General features: G+C 38.7%; 1 protein-coding gene across 3 annotated transcripts in view; it reads right to left on the reverse strand.

The window, feature by feature from the left end:
• LOC144234484 (uncharacterized) overlaps positions 1-18,407 on the reverse strand; it is a 249,714-nt gene that overhangs the window by 173,442 nt on the left and 57,865 nt on the right. For all 3 annotated transcript variants that reach the window (XR_013335971.1, XM_077767830.1, XM_077767829.1), the window contains one exon: positions 16,268-16,339. Coding sequence is in view for 2 of the 3 variants with exons in the window: in XM_077767830.1 (XP_077623956.1) it covers positions 16,268-16,339 (72 nt within the window). In the remaining variant the exon portion in view is untranslated. The remainder of the gene's footprint in view (positions 1-16,267; positions 16,340-18,407) is intronic.

Genomic DNA, 18,407 nt, shown 5'->3' on the forward strand with positions numbered 1-18,407 from the left:
TTTTTTTTTTTTTTTTAGAGTGAGAGAGAAAGGCACAGACAGAGACAGGGAGGGAGGGAGGAGCAGAGAGAGAGGGAGATACAAAATCCAAAGCAGGCTCCAGGCTCCTAGCTGTCAGCACAGAGCCTGACACAGGGCTTGAACTATAAAACATTAAGATCATGACCTGAGATCATGACCAGAGCCTGCTATGAATGATATTTTACTAAAGAGTATTTTGCTTAAACAGAGAATCCATTTTCTGATACACAGTAACAGAACTTGATATAACTGACTAAGCAGACACACAAATGCCTTATCTCTTTTATTAAACTGAATAGTAATTTCTATCAGAAAAAAAATAAATAAATACATTTTCTATTCTGATCACCTAGACCATAGTGTAACCTAATTAGGCTTATCAGATCAATAATTGTAATAATAAGGAAAGAGAATCCTTCACTCCCATTGCCCAAAGCAAATGAGATTGGATTTCAAGTTGTATTGTGTTTAATTATAAAAAGACAATATACTCTTTTTTAAAGACATTTTTCTCTGCCAAAAAAAAATGGTTTTTAAATATCATTTCAAATATGTTATTTGCCTAATAAAGATCCTCACATGAGCTGAGTCACATGTAACCTGCCATTGCTTTTAGGCCATTTAAACTGCAAATACCAGCAAGAATTAATCATCATCTCTTGCTTTCTCTCTCATATATCTTCCTAAATTGAAGGGTTCTGATCGTTAAACTCCTTTGACTAATTTATGAGCATAGTGATGCAATGTGCACCATGGGAAGATCACACTTCTTGAGAAGACAGAACAGAGTAATAAAAAATTAGACAAGGTTAAGGTAAATTCAGACAGGCTTTGCGTGGGGGTTGGGATAAAATCAAGAAGCTGGCATTTGGGGATTTTAGTATGATTCATCTTTTCCTTTTTTAGGACAGGTTTTGAATTCAAAAATTCTACAACACTAGTCATTTGAAGAGGAGTAGAGAAGGGTGTGAACCTAAAAGAAAAAAAATAGGCCCATTAAATAATGGCACATTTTTGAATATTAAATGAGTATTTGATACTTGAGTGTGCTGACTATTAGGAAAAATTCAGGATGGACACAGAGCCCAGACTCCTGAATATCTGGTTTTGAAATAAATTTCTCTATTCTGCAAAGAAAACAATCAATAAAACTAATAGGCAACTGATGGAATGGGAAGATAGCTGTAAATGACATATCAGATAAAGGGCTAGTATCCAATATCTATAAGGAACTCATCAAACTCCACATCCGAAAAACAAATAATCCAGTGAAGAAATGGGCAGAAGACATGAACAGACACTTCCCAAAGAGGACATCCAGATGGCCAACAGACACATGAAACAATGCTCAGCATCCCTCCTCATCAGGGAAATACAAATCAAAACCACACTGAGATACCACCTCACACTGGTCAGAATGACTAAAAGGAACAAATCAGGAGACTATGGATCCTGGCGAGGATGTGGAGAAACGGGCACCCTCCTACACTGTTGGTGGGAATGTAAACTGGTACAGCCCCTCTGGAAAACAGTGTGGAGGTTCCTCAGGAAACTAACAATAGAACTCCCCTAGGACCCAGCAATAGCACTGCTAGGAATTTACCCAAGGGATACAGAAATGCTGATGCATAGGAGCACATGTACCCCAATGTTCATAGCAGCACTCTCCACAATAGCTAAAACATGGAAAGAGCCTAAGTGTCCATCAACAGATGAATGGATCAAGAAGATATGGTTTATCTATACCATGGAATACTACATGGCAATGAGAAACAATGAAATCTGGCCACGTGTAGCAACATGGATGGACCTTGAGGGTGTTATGCTGAGCGAAATAAGTCAGGCAGAGAAGGACAAATACCATATGTTTGCACATATAGGAGGATTAGGAGGAACTTAACAAAGGACCATGGGGGAGAAGAAGGGGGGAAATGGTGGGGAGAGGGAGGGAGGCAAACCATGAGAGACTCTTGAATGCTGAGAACAAGCTGAGGGCTGATGGGTGTGGGGGGGAGGGAGGAGATGGGCATGGAGGAGGGCACTTGTGGGGACGAGCACTGGGTGTTACATGGAAACCAACTTGACAATAAACTATTTAAGAAAAAAAATTCTCTATTCTGTCCAAAGAATCTGCTTTTATTTTTTCAGGGTCTTCTTTAGGCATATGGCAAAGTGGGTAAAAAAGAACGAAGGTGCTAAGAGGGTGCCACCTGCTACAAGTATGCTGTGCCTTTTCCTGTGCCTCAGAGTGTAGCCTACAACGCGGTGTACTTGACCTCAATAGTGGGGAAGCAGCCCTCTTAATGCACTGCATGTAACTCTACCGTTTCCCACTACATCATCCTCTGTCGACTGTCTGCTCAGCCAGGGCTCCCCAAGGGTTAGTGAACATTAGAGTCACCTGGACAGCTTGTCCAACCAGACTCAGCCTCCTGCTCCTGCTCTTTGACTTAGTGTGCAGGGTGGGAATGTGGATTTATAGCACTAACTGGCTCTGCAATGCAGATGCCACAGATTCTTAAAGGATCACCGCATTATCATGAGTGCAGAGTAGGAAATGTACCAGACTCCGAGGCTTCAGCTTCTCCTTTTGTTTCCTCATGAAGATTAATATTAGCTGGGGAGAGGGGAGAGGAAAGCTGTGGCTTTTACACTCTTATCACTAGGATAGCCATAGAGAAAAAAATGTTGTATTCTGGAAGAAGTTTTATAAAGAATTGTTAATGCTTGAATTCCAAGGGCTACACTGAAGTTATTATTTACCTTTAAAATTCCATTAAAGCCAAAATGATTATGTAGTAAAATTGCCATCTAATTAGGTATAAATGTATTGTGTCTGGTCTTCTCTGAGATGTTCTATATAAAACAATTTTCTGTGTAGCACAAGGTTTAAGATATGGTAGTTAGGTCACTCTAATTATTATTATTATTATCATTGTTATTATTACCAGTAGCTAGTATTTATCAAGCATCTACTAAGGATGTAGGGCCAGATAAGAGGGCTTTCCCAACATTACATAATATAATGTCAGTAAATACCATGGAAGCTTCTAATAAAAGAAGCCCCAATATTGATTTTGTAAAAATTTTGACCACATTATATGGCCTGGTTCTCTACCCATATGTAATTGCCCACTAAACTTAAAGAACTCCATTTAGCTATGTGTAGACACAGCTTTTGAAAAATTATCACATTCCCAACTCATTTTTTAAGCCAGCATTTGAATCATACCAAAACCAAAGTTTTCACACCACACACACACACACACACACACACACACACACACAAATGCAGACCATGTTCCTGTCTCCTGAACACAGACACAAAATCCTTACCTATAACCTATAATCCTATGATAACTTCTAGAAGATATCATAGAAAAAAATCTCTGATAATTCACAACAAAGAGATACCACTACAAGCTTAGTAAAATCACGAAAACTGAAAAGACCTATAATACCAAGTGTTGGCAATGGAGCAAAGCAATAGAACTCTCACAGATTGCTAAGGGAAATGCAAAATAGTAAACCACTTTGGAAAATAGCTTGGTAGTCATCTATAAAGTTAAATATACACTTAATATAGCCCACTAATTTCACTCCTAGATCTGTATCTAGGAGGAAGGAAAATGAATACTCAAAGACTCATATTCAAATGTTTATAGTAGCTTTATTCTTAAATGCCAAAAACTGAAATCAGGTTAAATGTTCCACTGGATAAACAAAATATGCAGCCACCATATAATGAAATATTACTCAACAGTTTAAAAAAAAAAGAGCACTTTCCTGTACATGTATCATCATGGAAGAACCTTAAAAGTATTATGCTAGGTAAGAGAATCCAGACACAAAAGGCAACAAAAATTATCTAAATTTCCACTTAGATATTCTACTTGTATAATCTTTTGGAAAAATCCGAACTGTAGGCACAGAAATCAGATCAGCGGTTGCCAGGGACCAGGGATGTGGACAGGTGATTGATGGATTGTAAAGGAGTATGGGAGGGCATTAGAGCAACAGAAATTTTTAATGTTTCATCTTTGGTGTGGACATTACACAATTCTGTACAACTGTTAAGTTATAAACTATAAATTGTTAAAACTCACTGATATGTACATTAAAATGTGCACTAAATAAATCTATTTTTTTCTTTTTTGGAGAGGAAGAATTTTGGAGTGGGCCGGATATTAGGGTTTCTCCATCTTTCCCAGCAATCCAAATCCTACTGTCAAGAACCTGACATGGCCTGTTAGTGCCTTGACTTTAGATACAAAAATCTATCATGGCAAGGAATCTGGAATGATCTAAAATCTGACAAGGTGGGGCGCCTGGGTGGCTCAGTGAGTTAAGCATCTGTCTGCTCCTTTGGCTCAGTTCATGAGGTAGAGCCCACATCAGGCTCTCTGCTGTCGGCGCAGAGCCTGCTTCAGATCCTCTGACCCCCTCTCTCTCAGTCCCTGCTCCACTCACTCTCTCTCTCTCTTAAAAATAAATCAATTTAAAATATGACAAGGAAAGGATGAATTTTCCTTAAACTGGCCTTAAGTAGTTTCAGACTACAAGGACAAAGGGTTTTCTCTAGTACAATTAAAAGACTGCACTGCTTGTTTGTTTTCTCGTATTCTTTTTCATCAGAGAAACCTGGAACAAAGTATTGATTTCTTTGGCAAGTATACTTTTCCTAAGCCTTTAATGAGTAACTGATACACTGAACTATCTTCCCATTTTTCTAAGACGGCTTCACCCTCTCTCCCCCCTTTGGCTCTGTCACTGCTGACTTCTCAGTCAGGAAAGGGTTAATCCATACATACCAGGCAGCTCCAAAGTTAAACACTACGGATCTGAGATTTGCAAACCATTTGCAAACCTGGTCTTACTTATCAGTTTCTTTTGCATTAGTGCAAACAGCCAAAGCTCTTTGAAGCTAGCTCTAGTAAATGGGAGGGAGGGGGAATTGTAATTTTGTTTATCTGTTTTTGTTGTGGTTCCTTTTCACCTTTTGACCCCCTTAATACATTTCTCCCACGCCTCAAGCCCTGCCTCTGGCAACCACTAATCTGCTCTTCTCTGTCTATGGGTTTGGTTTGTTTCTGTTCTTTGCTTGTTTTCGTTTTTAGATTCCACATATAGTATTTGCCTTTCTCTCTCTGACTTATTTCAGTTAGCATAGTATCCTTAAGGTTAATCCATGTTATCTCAAATAGGAAGATTTCATTCTTTTTTTATGTCTGTATATATTCTATTGTATCTATACACCACAATATTTTTCCATACATTCATTGATGGACACTTGGGTTGCTTCCATATCTTGGCATTTGTAAATAAAGCTGTAACAAACATGAGGGTGCTTTTAAAACAAATTAATAATGACTTTTCTTTTTTCCCTATAGCCTTTATATTTTAGGAAGTTATAAGTATTCCTTCATTTGAGAGTGGGTGCTTGCTTATAAATTTCAGTCCATTGAAACAAAATATCCTTCAAAGTTCTAGAAGGAATATGACTTATTACCTAACTTATACAAATTATACAAACACAACCCTTGCTTAATAGTTTCCTCTTTGTTGCTGACAGATATCTGAATAACACATCAAGAGATAATAAAAGCAACATTCAAAACATTCTTGGGTCATCTAGGTGGCTCAGTCGGTTAAGCGTCCGACTTCAGCTCAGGTCATGATCTTGCAGTTTATGAGCTCAAGCCCCACACTGGAATCTCCACTGACAGCTCAGGGCCTGGAGCCTGCTTCAGAATCTCTCTGGCTCACCCCTGCTCATGCTCTATCTCTGTCTCTCAAAAAATAAATGGATGTTAAAAAAATATTTTTTAATATTCTTTACTTGGGCATGAGTAAGGATAATAACTCTAATGAATGGACACATCTCATATAATTTAAAATAGTTTATGATAGTTTAAATAATTAGTCACCATTGGGGATATCTGTAAACCAAATGATCATTTTGAATGGTTAAATAAATTATATAATTATTTATTCTGCTTTTCTTATATGATCAGTAACACTGGAAAATTCAAAGGCAGATAAGAGGAAGTTTCTCTTGATAGAAGTGTTTTAGCTGATAAATGAAGAAGAAATGAAAAAAAATTAAAAGTATCATCATCTAGCAAAGCATTATGAATGTAGGTATTTGCCATCTATGGATTTTAATATAACAAAAAACACAATCAGTCATTGTATGTTCTGGTGGGAAAAAAAATACTTATTAAAAATAAATACACACAGAGGCACAATCTGAACATGATTCAGATGGTCCCATCACTACAAGCAACTGAAGAATATGTAAGATGCAATGTGGGAAGGTAATCAGCATAATCCAGGTTGTGGGAAACAATTTTTGAGAGAAAAATGTTCCATTTCTTCAACAAATTAATTACAAGGGAAAATGAGAATGAGAATAATCTATAGATTGAAAAGACTTAAGAAACATATCAGTCATCAAAAAAAAAAAATTAAACCAATCGAGATGGCTAACAGACACGTGAAAAGATGCTCAACATCACTCATCATCAGGGAAATACAAATCAAAACCATAATGAGATACCACCTCACACCTGTCAGAGTGGCTAAAATGAACGACTCAGGAAACAACAGATGTTGGAGAGGATGCAGATAAAGGGGAACCTTTTTGTGCTGTTGGTGGGAATGCAAGCTGGTGCAGCCACTCTGGAAAAGAGCGCGGAGGTTTCTCAAAAAATTAAAAATAGAACTACCCTATGACCCAGCAATTGCACTACTAAGTATTTACCCAAAGGATAAAAAAAATGCTGATTCAAAGAAGCACATGCACCCCAATGTTTATAGCAGCACTATCAACAATAGCCAAATTATGGAAAGAGCCCAAATGTCCATTGACTGACGAATGGATAAAGAAGATGTGGTATGTATATATATACGATGAAATATTATTCAGTGATCAAAAACACTGAAATCTTGTCATTTGCAACAATGTGGATGGCGTTAGAATGTATTATACTAAATGAAATAAGTCAGAGAAAGATAAACATCATAAGATTTCACTCCTATGTGGAATTTAAGAAACACAACAGATGGACATAGGGGAAAGGAAGCAAAAGTAAGATAAAAACAGAGAGGGAGGCAAACCATAAGAGACTCTTAAATACAGATAACAAACTGGGGATTGCTGGAGGTGAGGTGGGTGGGGGGATGGGTATTAAGGAGGGTACTTACAGGGATGAGCACTGGGTGTCACATGTAAGTGATGAACCACTAAATTCTGCTCCCGAAACCATTTCTATACTATATGTTAACTAACTTGGATATAAATAAAATTATTTAAAAAGGAAACATATGAGTCATTTGCAATGTGTGGATCTTATCAAGATCATAATTCAAACAAAATATTTAAAACATGACATTTGTGAGATAATAATTTAAATGGTAGATAATATTAAGTATTCCTAATAATGTCTGATATGCAGAAACACACACACAAAATAACGTTCCTTGACTCATTTTATCTGGCTCTAATAATTACATCACCATTTCAAACCTTAATACAGGCAACACATAAAGGTAGGAAGACACTTGACATTTATTACTTTTTCCCTTCAGATAATATGAATTTTCTTTGCTTTTTCTAACCTTGTAACTAATGAGCTCTATGGTTATAGTTATCATTCAATATTTTAAGACCGAAGTTCCTTTCAGGGTGACCCTTCAAAATTATCTCTACCACCACCAATTTGTTTCTCAATCTTATTTCAACATAGTTAGCACTTGGAACAAAACAGACTTATACCATTGGTTTTAAATATGTCCACACTAAAAAGTGAAATCTAATGTCTAAGTATCACAACAAATCTTCAAATTCTTTTATAAATAATTCCAAATGCACAGGGTGATGTATGAAACTGCTGAATCACTACATTCTACACCTAAAACTAGTAACACTGTCTGTTAACTAACTAGAATTAAAAGAAACACTTTAGGGGCATCTGAGTGGCTCAGTCAGTTAAGCGTCAGACATAGGCTCAGGTCATGATCTCGCACTCCGTGAGTTCGGGCCCCACATCAAGCCCTGTGCCTACAGCTCAGAGCCTGGAGCCTGCTTCAGATTCTCTCTCTCTCTCTCTCTCTCTCTCTCTCAATCTCTCTGCCCCTTCACCGCTTGCCCTCTGCGCCTCCCCTACTTCCCCTCTGTCTCTCTCTCTCAAAAATAAACATTAAAAATAATTTTAAAAAAGAAACACTTTAATCCAAATGTTGTCTTATTATGGTAACATGATCTGTTCTTCTGGCTCTACTAACTGAAAGCAATACTAGCATTTTTGAATGAAGAGTCTACTATTCATTTTCCTTTTCTTAGTCAATGGCATTGCCATGAGAATACATATTATTTTTCCACTCATTTACTCAGCAAGTATTCAGGATCTACTTAGGGTTCTCAGAAGGGTATGAAAAGGAAGTCAATGATTACTTTAAATTTGATCAGATAGTTGAGAAGAAAAATATTTTTAAAATTATTGTATTAGTAACTTAATAATTACTTAGTCTAAAGTATATGTAAATTTAGTTAGTCTTAAAGGTTCTGGGTAACCTTTGAAAAAAGCCAGTCTTTCACAAGTTTTTAAAATTAAATGATTTCACTTAATGGAGATGCATCAGAACAACTTTCAGGAAAAGATTAAAATAGATATCAATAAAATGTAAGAAGCCGCTCCTTATGTGTGAAAGTGCTGGAGAATGCTGGAATGAAACAGAGTGAAAAGAAGCCTTCTTTGGATTAGACTGAATGTACTGATTGGATTGGTTGCATTGACTGGGATGCTGGAGTTGAGCCGATTGGGTTTAATTAAAAAAGGGAAGAGTCTTTTCTGGAAACTAATAAGAATAAGAGGTTGGGTAGATAGGAGACAAGCAAGCAAGGAGCTTGAGTTTGACTGGTTAGATCACTGAAAAGAGCTAAGCATTCATAAGCTAGGATTCACAAAACTAAAACTTTGATTCAAATGTAAACAAACATTTATTGAGCACATAATAGTAGGGACTATTAACTTTATAATTCTGGTTAAGAAACATTATCTTAGGGGTGCCAAGGTGGCTCATTTGGTTAGGCATCCAACTCTTGATTTTGGCTCAGGTTGAAGAGCCTAAAATTAAGTCCTCCATTAAGAGCAACCTCGGGCTGCATGTAGCCCCAGTCCCAGTCCCAGGAAAAGTCTCAGATTGTTCAAGGCTAAAGCCATCCTCAGACCACCCTCAGATCAGCTAATCAAAAAAACATTCCTATGGTCGAATCAAGGCTGGGAACTGCAAACAGTTATTTTATACAAACTAGCCAATTTCTCACCGCTTGCCTGAACCCCACGCGGGCCCTTTGAACTCACCTCATAATTGGTCATTTTCAAAGATTTTCAAAAGTCATGATTGGGTCCCACCAAAAGTAATGAACACCTCGCAGATGCTGAATGGTCAAAGCTGTTACCATGGGTGCTGTACAATTGTCATTGGTGCTTATGTGATGATGCTACATGTACTGTAACACCCCCATCCCTTACTCCTTAAAAACCCTGTTCGCTATTGTTCTTCACTTCACCTTGCTGCCATGACACTGGTAGGCTGGTGAGCCCCTGCTCGAGCTTGTAATAAAGACCCTTTTGTATTTGCATCGGTGCCAGCTCCTTGGAGGTCTCTGGGACTCACAATTCAGGCACAACAAGGTCATGACCTCATCACAAGTCATGAGTTCGAGCCCCATATTGGGCTCAACAGTGGGCATAGAGGCTGCTTGAGATTCTCTCTGTCTTTCCCTCTCTCTCTCTGCTTCTCTCCCCATAACTTCCCCCACTTACACGTTCTTTCTCTCAAAATAAAATAAAACAAAATTAAATAATTATACGAAAAAAGAAAAATAATCTCAGAAGCTCTCTTAGGACAAACTTGAAGAGGAATAGACTGAAGTGACAGAGGTTAGCAAAAAGGTCATTGAGTTCTTTTAGGCATGAAAAAGAAAGGGCCTGACCAAGACCTGAAAAGCAAGCTTCCAGGATTTCAATCACTTGACTCCCTTGATTGAGTCCCAAGTCAAATATATGCCAAACTCTGTTTTATACCAAAAATATTATAGTAAAGTTTCGATGTATCAATATTAAAGTAACCAGGAAGTCAGTTTGTCTGGTAAATATTTTAGGCTTAAGTCATCCTTTACCACAAGTATCGACAATAGCAAAATAAAATAAACCACCCATTTCTCTTTTTATTCCTGGCCAAAAGAAGAGTTACTGAACAGAGAATATTTCTTAAAGTATAGTAAGTTCCCAAATGGGCCATGTCTCAGAATTCTAGAGACTTGATGCTCCTCTTTCAGATTGCATTTCTATTTGTTTCTGCACATTTTCAAAGGAGATAGAAACCTCCTTGGAAAAGAACCCAAAATAGTTTGTACTAGTAGTTATAGCATAAAGAAGAAGAAAGACCAATAAGATCCTAACAAGGGAGACTCTAGGGTGCCTGGGAGTTCATTTATTCGGAGGGAAGAACGACCTAGGCAGCGAGTCGGACTGAAGTATGTCTGAAGACATTTCTAGTTTATAGCATAGCATGGTAGTTGTTACTGAAATTGACTTAAACCAGCTGTCCTGGGGTATGTGTCTTAGAAAAGCCAATAAGTAGAAATAAAAGAGGTGTTTGGGTAAGGTCTGCAACCTTGGTGTCTCAGTCTTTCTCCCTGGAAACAGTGGAGGGAACCAATTTCTTAGACCTGAAAATACTGGTAAAAACAGACACCCCTGTGGAAGCAAGACAGAGACTACAGAAATCAAAGGAGGCATCAATCAATAATCCAGGGTTAAGGGACAACAGTAAAGCTAACAGCAGCTTGAGAGAGCTTCAGGCATTTGTTTGCTAACTTTAGGGGTCTCCTAGAGTTACAGGAAAGAAAGAGGTCCTCCACAAGAAATCTGAGAGTCCGCAATTACTTATGCTTGTATTAGGGACTATCAAAACAGCAAGATTCTGATTATTTAACACAGAACTGCCAACAAGGCGAATAAGTGATGAATAAATTACAGGCATGTCACAAGATAGTGATCCCTTCATCTCTCAGGGTAGACAGAGCCCCATGGTATTTCACCATTGGATGCTCTATGACAAGGTCGTGCTTGTAGCCAAAGAGGTGCTCTATCATCTGGCCAGATTAGAGCCTATGATGGGCCTATGGAGGTGTATTCTAAGCACCAACATGAGCGCCCGAACCAAGGTATGGAGGAGTGCTAGATGTGGTGGGGATTGACGATATAGATCAGGGCACAGGTCTGGAAAGTACAGCTTCCAGCAAACAGTATGAGAAAATGTTCCACATGTAAAGAAGAATGCTCTTAAAAAAAAAAAAAAAAAAAGAATAATGCTCTTTGTGGCCGATGTGGCTTCAGTGGCCTTTACTAGCAATATCCAAGCCAGTGGTAGTGTGATTGCCCCAACAATGTGTGTGCATTCTGTAAGAGCATCATCAATACTTTGAAATGTTTTATATAAAAGCTTCTATTGCTTTCACAATCTGTTCACATTATCCCAAGAAATTTCCATATTTCACTTGCTAATAAAAGAGCTGTAACTTTCTTTAAAAATAATTTCCAGTCTTGTGCATTTTTGAAGAGTTGTGAAAAAAAAATTTATCGCTGTCTGCTGGAACAGCCTGGACGATGGGAGAGAAATTGATTGTTTTATTCAACACATATTTATTCAGCATCTCCTATATACCAAGCATGGCTCTGGGTGCTGATGATTCAGTAATTTGAGTCTGGACCCAAGTCCTGATTCAGTCAGGAATAGCAGAGCCACCTCTAATGTAAAACATAATGTTAGACGGTTGAGTTAAGTAAAGTTCAAGTTCTTAAAATTTGAAGACTTTATTAGGAAATTTTACACCGGTGTTGTGTTTAATAACTTTCCTAAATCTCTGATTATTTTTATAATGATATTATATAAAGAAACTCAAAGAACATGCTAAAGAAGTTTCTCTAAGGCTGACTTTCTACTGGTGTAGAAGACAGAGGTAATGTCTGGATATTTCCAGCTGCTGTCATTCTTTAATTATAAAGACACTTGTTTTAAAAAGTGATTTTTGTTTGTTTTATAGCCTAAATTTCTCACGTAACACCTATTCTCCACTGTAGTCTTTGGAGGTAGAAGGAGACAGACTCATATAACCTGGCTGTTTTCTCTCCTGAAGCGCCCACTCCTTAATGGCAGAAACTTTGTCTTGTTTTTATATTCCTGTCCCTGGCCAAGCTGAATGCATGGGAGCCACTAGCCAGCATTTGTTAATGAATTAACTTTGTTTTAAACATTTTCCCTCCTTCTAATGTCCACTGTATATCTTCAGAGACAAGTTGAAAAAAATAAAACTGCCCATTAATGACATTCGGTGAGGACAGGACACCAGCTACGAGCCAGAGGCCAGGCAGAATCTATCAGCAGCAGAGCAAGCACCGATCTACTCTCCTACTCCTGTCTCTAGAAAAGCAAACCAGGCAAGGAAAAGAGATGGAAAAAGTTGGCCCCTGCCACCACCTGCCCCTGCAGTCTATACCTTACGGCTCCCGTCAGGCTGGTGTCTGTACTAAAGCTCTCCACCGCCATCCACCCATTCTTGCAGACCAATGCCAACTTTGCAGGCCTCCCTCCCAAGCAGCAGCAGACTTCAGTGAATCCCAAATGCCCCTCTGTTCAAGGAGCTGTCAGGTGCCCAGGGCCTCTATCTCATTGCTCCTCCCCGGGCATATCACTAAATACAAAGCTCTGCCATCTTCTGTCTACTCCCAATACTCTCCTCACACCCAGACCACCCTTCACTTCTTTTCCCTGGCCCAACTTCCTGCTCCTCTTTTCCCATCTGCACACTGCATAGATGAGGACTGGAACAGTGATCAGCACACTCCTCTTTGTCTTATATCTTCACCGAGGGTTGCTGCCCACTTGACATCTGAATTTCCTGAGGACACACCTCTCAGTGGGAGCTGGCTAATGATACCCCATCCCCTGTACCACCAAGATCAGAGATAGGAGGCCATACCTAATCCAGTCTCCAGTAACACTTCCAATTACATTCTCACCTGTCTATAAAGCCCCACTCCTCAATGCTATCCACTTCTCTCTACTGGTGTTGCCCACCATCTCCTGGTCTCTCCTCCATTTATGAAAAAGGCGATTTCAGATTCATAGCTTTCCCTTCCAACCCAAATCCTTTCATTATCCTGGCTGAATCCAATGCTCATATGGACAGCTCAGTCAATATCCTAGCCTCCCACCTCGTGTCCATGTCATCTTCAATGCCCGTCAATTCCACTCCACTGACTGTATTACTTCCCATATTTCTATGGACATACTGTTGAAATGTGACATCACCAAAAAATAAAATTCATAAAATTTACATGACCCAGTCATTCGTTCCTCTCTCCCATCCTCCCAGCAAGCTCACCCAATTACTCTCACAATTGATCTGTAACCTCATAGGTACCCCAGTCCAGAGCCCAGTTGTTCTCTTTCACTACCCTAGACTCCTTTGCCCCCCTTCCCTAACCCTGTACTCAACAAAGCACATATATCAGACAGAGCAAGAACTATTTACAGGAGAATGAAGTGGCAGTTTGTAGAGTATAGGGTTATTCAGAGCACAGTACAATTACAGGAGAGAAGGTAGGTATAAATAAGCTTCAAACTTTTCCTAATGACTTTAGTGTCTAAATTAAAAAGGAGAAAAAGGCTCATTCACTTCCTCCGTATGCATTAAGAAATTCGGAAACTGTAATAAGTACCAACTAAAAGTTTACTTTACTCCATCTATAACATAGCTGGTTAGGGAAGCTATCTACTAAAGGCAATCAAGCCTGATTAAGGTTGAAGGCCAAGACATTCTTTTCAGATAATTATAAAACCACTTCATGGGTAGAATCTGCTAAACATGAATAAGATAACTTATATGATTTTTAAGATACGGCCCACCTTCCCTCCCTTGCCTTGGTCAGCAATGTAACTACAGGTACTTTAAAACTGTTGGGATGAGCCCTGAGTGATGTATGGAATTGCTGAATCACTGTATTGTACACCTGAAACTAATATTACACTGTATGTTAACTAAGTGGAATTTAAATTAAAAATTTAAAAAGTCACTGGCAATATGAGCTATGTTAATATGGAAAAAAAAAGAGCTACAGAGTGGTCTGTGTACATTGATGGAAGGTATGTAAAATGTTTTGCAGTAATAAAAACAACACAAACAATGAAACCAAATTGTTTTTTAATGTTTGTTTATTTTTGAGAGAGAGAGAGAGCATTATCAGGGAAGGGGCAGAGAGAGAGGAAGACACAGAATCTGAAGCAGGCTCCAGGCTCTGAGCTGTCAGCACAGAGCCTGATGTGGAGCTCAAACTCCCAAACCATGAGATCATGACCTGAGCCGAAATTGGATGCTTAACCGACTGAGCCACCCAAAAGTCCCCAAACCACTAGTGTTTAAAGATGACTTTTGTAGTACTTTGTTTTAGAACTTGTTAACCAGACAATAATATGGTTACAGTTTAAATTTTAAAAATGAATTTACTGCCATGTATTTTAAAAGCTCATTCTTTCAAATAAGGATTCACTTTAAAATCTTGGCTGTGCCACTTACTGACTGTAACAAACCCTGTGGACACTTCACTTAGGTCCTGTCTATCCATCTCCTTGGCACAGGGCATCAACCTTCCAGATTCTACATGCTTTGCTGCTAAGTGCTCATTATGGAAACTTCAGATTCATTCTTGGGGTTTATCCTTAGACTTTGGAGCTACCCACAGGTGAGAACCAGAGATGCCTAGGAGTTTGATGTCCTTCCCAACCTGTGCTGAGTATAAACATCCAATTCACTTTCCCTAGAATGACAAAACTGATGTGCAATGTACATTCCAGGCCTCAGGAGGAATTAGGCTGGGACTTTACTGGAAAGCAGACCTTTGCTTGAATTCTTCCCCAATTCCTTCCTGGTTTTTCCTGGGAACACTTAATGCACTGACTGAACCCAAATCCTCAGCTCCTGTTCTCATAACTAGATCTAATCACTTTGTTATACCTGTAAATTTTTATCTATTCATCTATGCATTTTTTTCAGCAATCTTTATTGAGGATCTACCAGGTGATGTGCGCTGTGCAAGGCAGTCAATATAATGAAAAAAACATGTTTTAGTCTAACCCTATATCTAAGTATAATATATTCTAAGTTAATGAAGTTACTTGCATTACATTAATCAAATAATTTATTTATGATTACTCAAACTAAGTTATTTGTATTTGATTATAGTTAATCAACTGGACCAAATGAAGAAGGTACAACAGATAGAATGCTTCCAGAAATGCCAGCACCTGAAATTGTTTCTACAATAAATACATCTTGAATAAAAGCAAAATATATGCAATATATTTAAAGTCTCTGCAGACCTAAAATCACTATGTGAATTTAAAATTGGACTATGTGAAACACAAATTATTCCATAATTATTGTGTGTTTTAGAAGTAGTTCTGACTTATTATCCAGTTGTATTTTTTAAATTTTTTAATGTTTATTTATTCTTGAGAGAGAGAGAGGAGGGACAGAGAGTAAGGGAGATGCAGACTCTGAAACAGGTTCCAGACTCTGAGCTGTCAGCACAGAGCTCGACGCAGGGCTCGAACCCACTAGCTGTGCGATCATGACCTGAGATGAAGTCAGATGGTTAACCGGCTGAGCCACCCAGGTGCCCCTATCTAGTTGTATTTAAAAATGCGTTTATATTACAGCTGTTGGCAGAATACATTTCTCCATAGACCTAATGTCACTGATTTCTAAGTTAACTAGAGGCCCTTATTATAAACTGTTTAGCCCATAGTGTGCCTGAACTTCTATACATTCTCTGTGGGAAAATAGTAAGAGTCTACATTGGTGCAATACTTTTATATGATAAAGCAAACAACACCTGATAGAAAGAAGAAAGTCACTTTCACTCTTCCCTAAGTTCTGGTTCTATAAGGCATGGCCTTCTTGTAGGAGTCTTTCTTCTCGTGAGCCACATTAGGCTGATGCATTTGCCTTTCCACTTCTACCATCCCACCTTCAACAATAGCATGCCTCATTCAGTACCGGTCATTCCCACATAAGGTTTTTACCATGCTTCACTTGAGTCCCCCAAACTCCACTAATGCCTCCCCTTCTGCATCAACACCCACCTGGAAAGGGATTCCATGAGATACTATTTACCTGTGTCTTCCTTGGGGAGCAGGAAGTGTCCCATGAGGAGACTGAAGGGTATATCAACAGCTGGCAAGAATCCTGACAGGTAAAAATCACAGTAGTAAGTAATCCTTTTACTGCTAATGTTACAGAGTTCACTATCATTAACCACATTTTGAATTAATTATGTAGCTTTTTAAGTATAAAAACGTCTTATGCAACTTTTCCCCGTGAATACGTATTCAAAGAGTAGTTATCTGTATCTTATGGCTTGTATGTTGCATTTTAAAATTAGAGACAAAAGAAACATGAAATCTCACAAATAAGTACATCAGCATTTTTCTGATAAAGTGGTCTCTGACTTTCCCAGGAAAGACTCATCTTCTAAATGTTCATAGGCATACCTTTTTAGTATATATCCTGAGCAGCCCCTTAGAATATTTGAGTACTTGCTCTGTGTTCAAATGCAGGAGAAAAATCTTCTTCCTCACTAACTTTCATAATGGGAGCACTGTTTCAAAAAAATATTAACAACTAGAAAAGTTTGTTGGAAGTGTGAAAGGCATGGACACTCTTTATCAAAACAAAATGCTCTTCCTTCACTATAATTTGACATGGACCTTATTTTAAAAATTGGGTTAACAAAAAACAAATAATTCAATGAAGAAATGGGCAGAAGACATGAACAGACACTTCCCAAAGAGGACATCCAGATGGCCAACAGACACATGAAACGATGCTCAGCATCCCTCCACATCAGGGAAATACAAACCAAAACCACACTGAGATACCACCTCACACTGGTCAGAGTGACAAAAAGGAACAAATCAGGACACTCTAGATGCTGGCGAGGATGTGGAGAAACGGGCACCCTCCTACACTGTTGGTGGGAATGTAAACTGGTGCAACCCCTCTAGAAAACAGTATGGAGGTTTCTCAAATAATTAACAATAGAACTGCCCTATGACCCAGAGTAGCACTGCTAGGAATTTACCCGAGGGATATAGGAGTGCTGATGCCTAGGGACACATGGACCCCAATGTTCATAGCAGCACTCTCCACAATAGCCAAAACATGGAAAGAACCTAAGTGTCCATCAAGTGATGAGTGGATCAAGAAGATGTAGTATATTTATACAATGGACTACTTCATGGCAATGAGAGAGAATGAAATCTGGCCATGTGCAGCAACATGGACGGAACTAGAGGGTGTTATGCTGAGCGAAATAAGTCAGGCAGAGAAGGACAGATACCATATGTCTGCACGTATAGGTGGATTAGGAGGAAGTTGATGGAGGATGATGAGGGAGAAGAAGGGGAAACGTAGTTGGGGAGAGAGAGGGAGGCAAACCATGAGAGACTCTTGAATGCTGAGAACTGAGGGCTGATGGGGGTGGGGGAGAGGGGCAGGGGGGTGATGGGCATGGGTGAGGGCACTTGTGGGGATGAGCCCTGGGTGTTATATGGAAACCAACCTGACAATAAACTATTTAAGAAAAATAAAATAAATGTTGGGTTAATTAGGGACAATGGAATTTTGATCTGTAGCTCACCCAGGTACTTGGAATCAATACAATAAACAGAGATGAGTCCCAAAGTGTGTGACTTCAGGGCTTTTAATCCATTCTTTGTAACACAGATGCCACACAGTTTCTTAATACTCCTTAAGCTGTGCCTAACATTAGTTCAAGTTGTTGCAAGTTTAACACCTTCCCTGAGACATCTCCAAATTCCTAAGTACTTGGACTCTCATTGTTACCTTTGGATTTTCCTTTTTAACTGAATCTCTTTCTCTACTCTGGGCCTTATAGCATTTACTTTATCTCCATCCTGGCATTACCCCAAAAGCAGAAAACAGTAGCCCCCCCTTTATTCCCACTCAAAACAATTGTATATAAAATATATTTAAATGAATAGCAGAACTATTACTGAAGGTATGTATGCTTCAAAGGAGAATTTAAAGAACTTATGTATCGCTCACTCACCCACCAACTTAAAAGAGCCTCTTAGTACTTTTCTTTTATTTATTAAATATAAGAGTATTACAAGCTCATATAAAAGATTCAAACAAGGCATAAGAACATGTGGTGAACTAAATCATGCCCCACATCTTGATACTTTCTTTTTTGTCCTTTCCAAGAAAGGTTATTCCTCTTGTGACACATTCT

Source organism: Crocuta crocuta, unplaced genomic scaffold (genome assembly GCF_008692635.1).
Source record: "Crocuta crocuta isolate KB4526 unplaced genomic scaffold, BGI_CrCroc_1.0 scaffold154, whole genome shotgun sequence".
Lineage (NCBI taxonomy): Eukaryota > Metazoa > Chordata > Mammalia > Carnivora > Hyaenidae > Crocuta > Crocuta crocuta.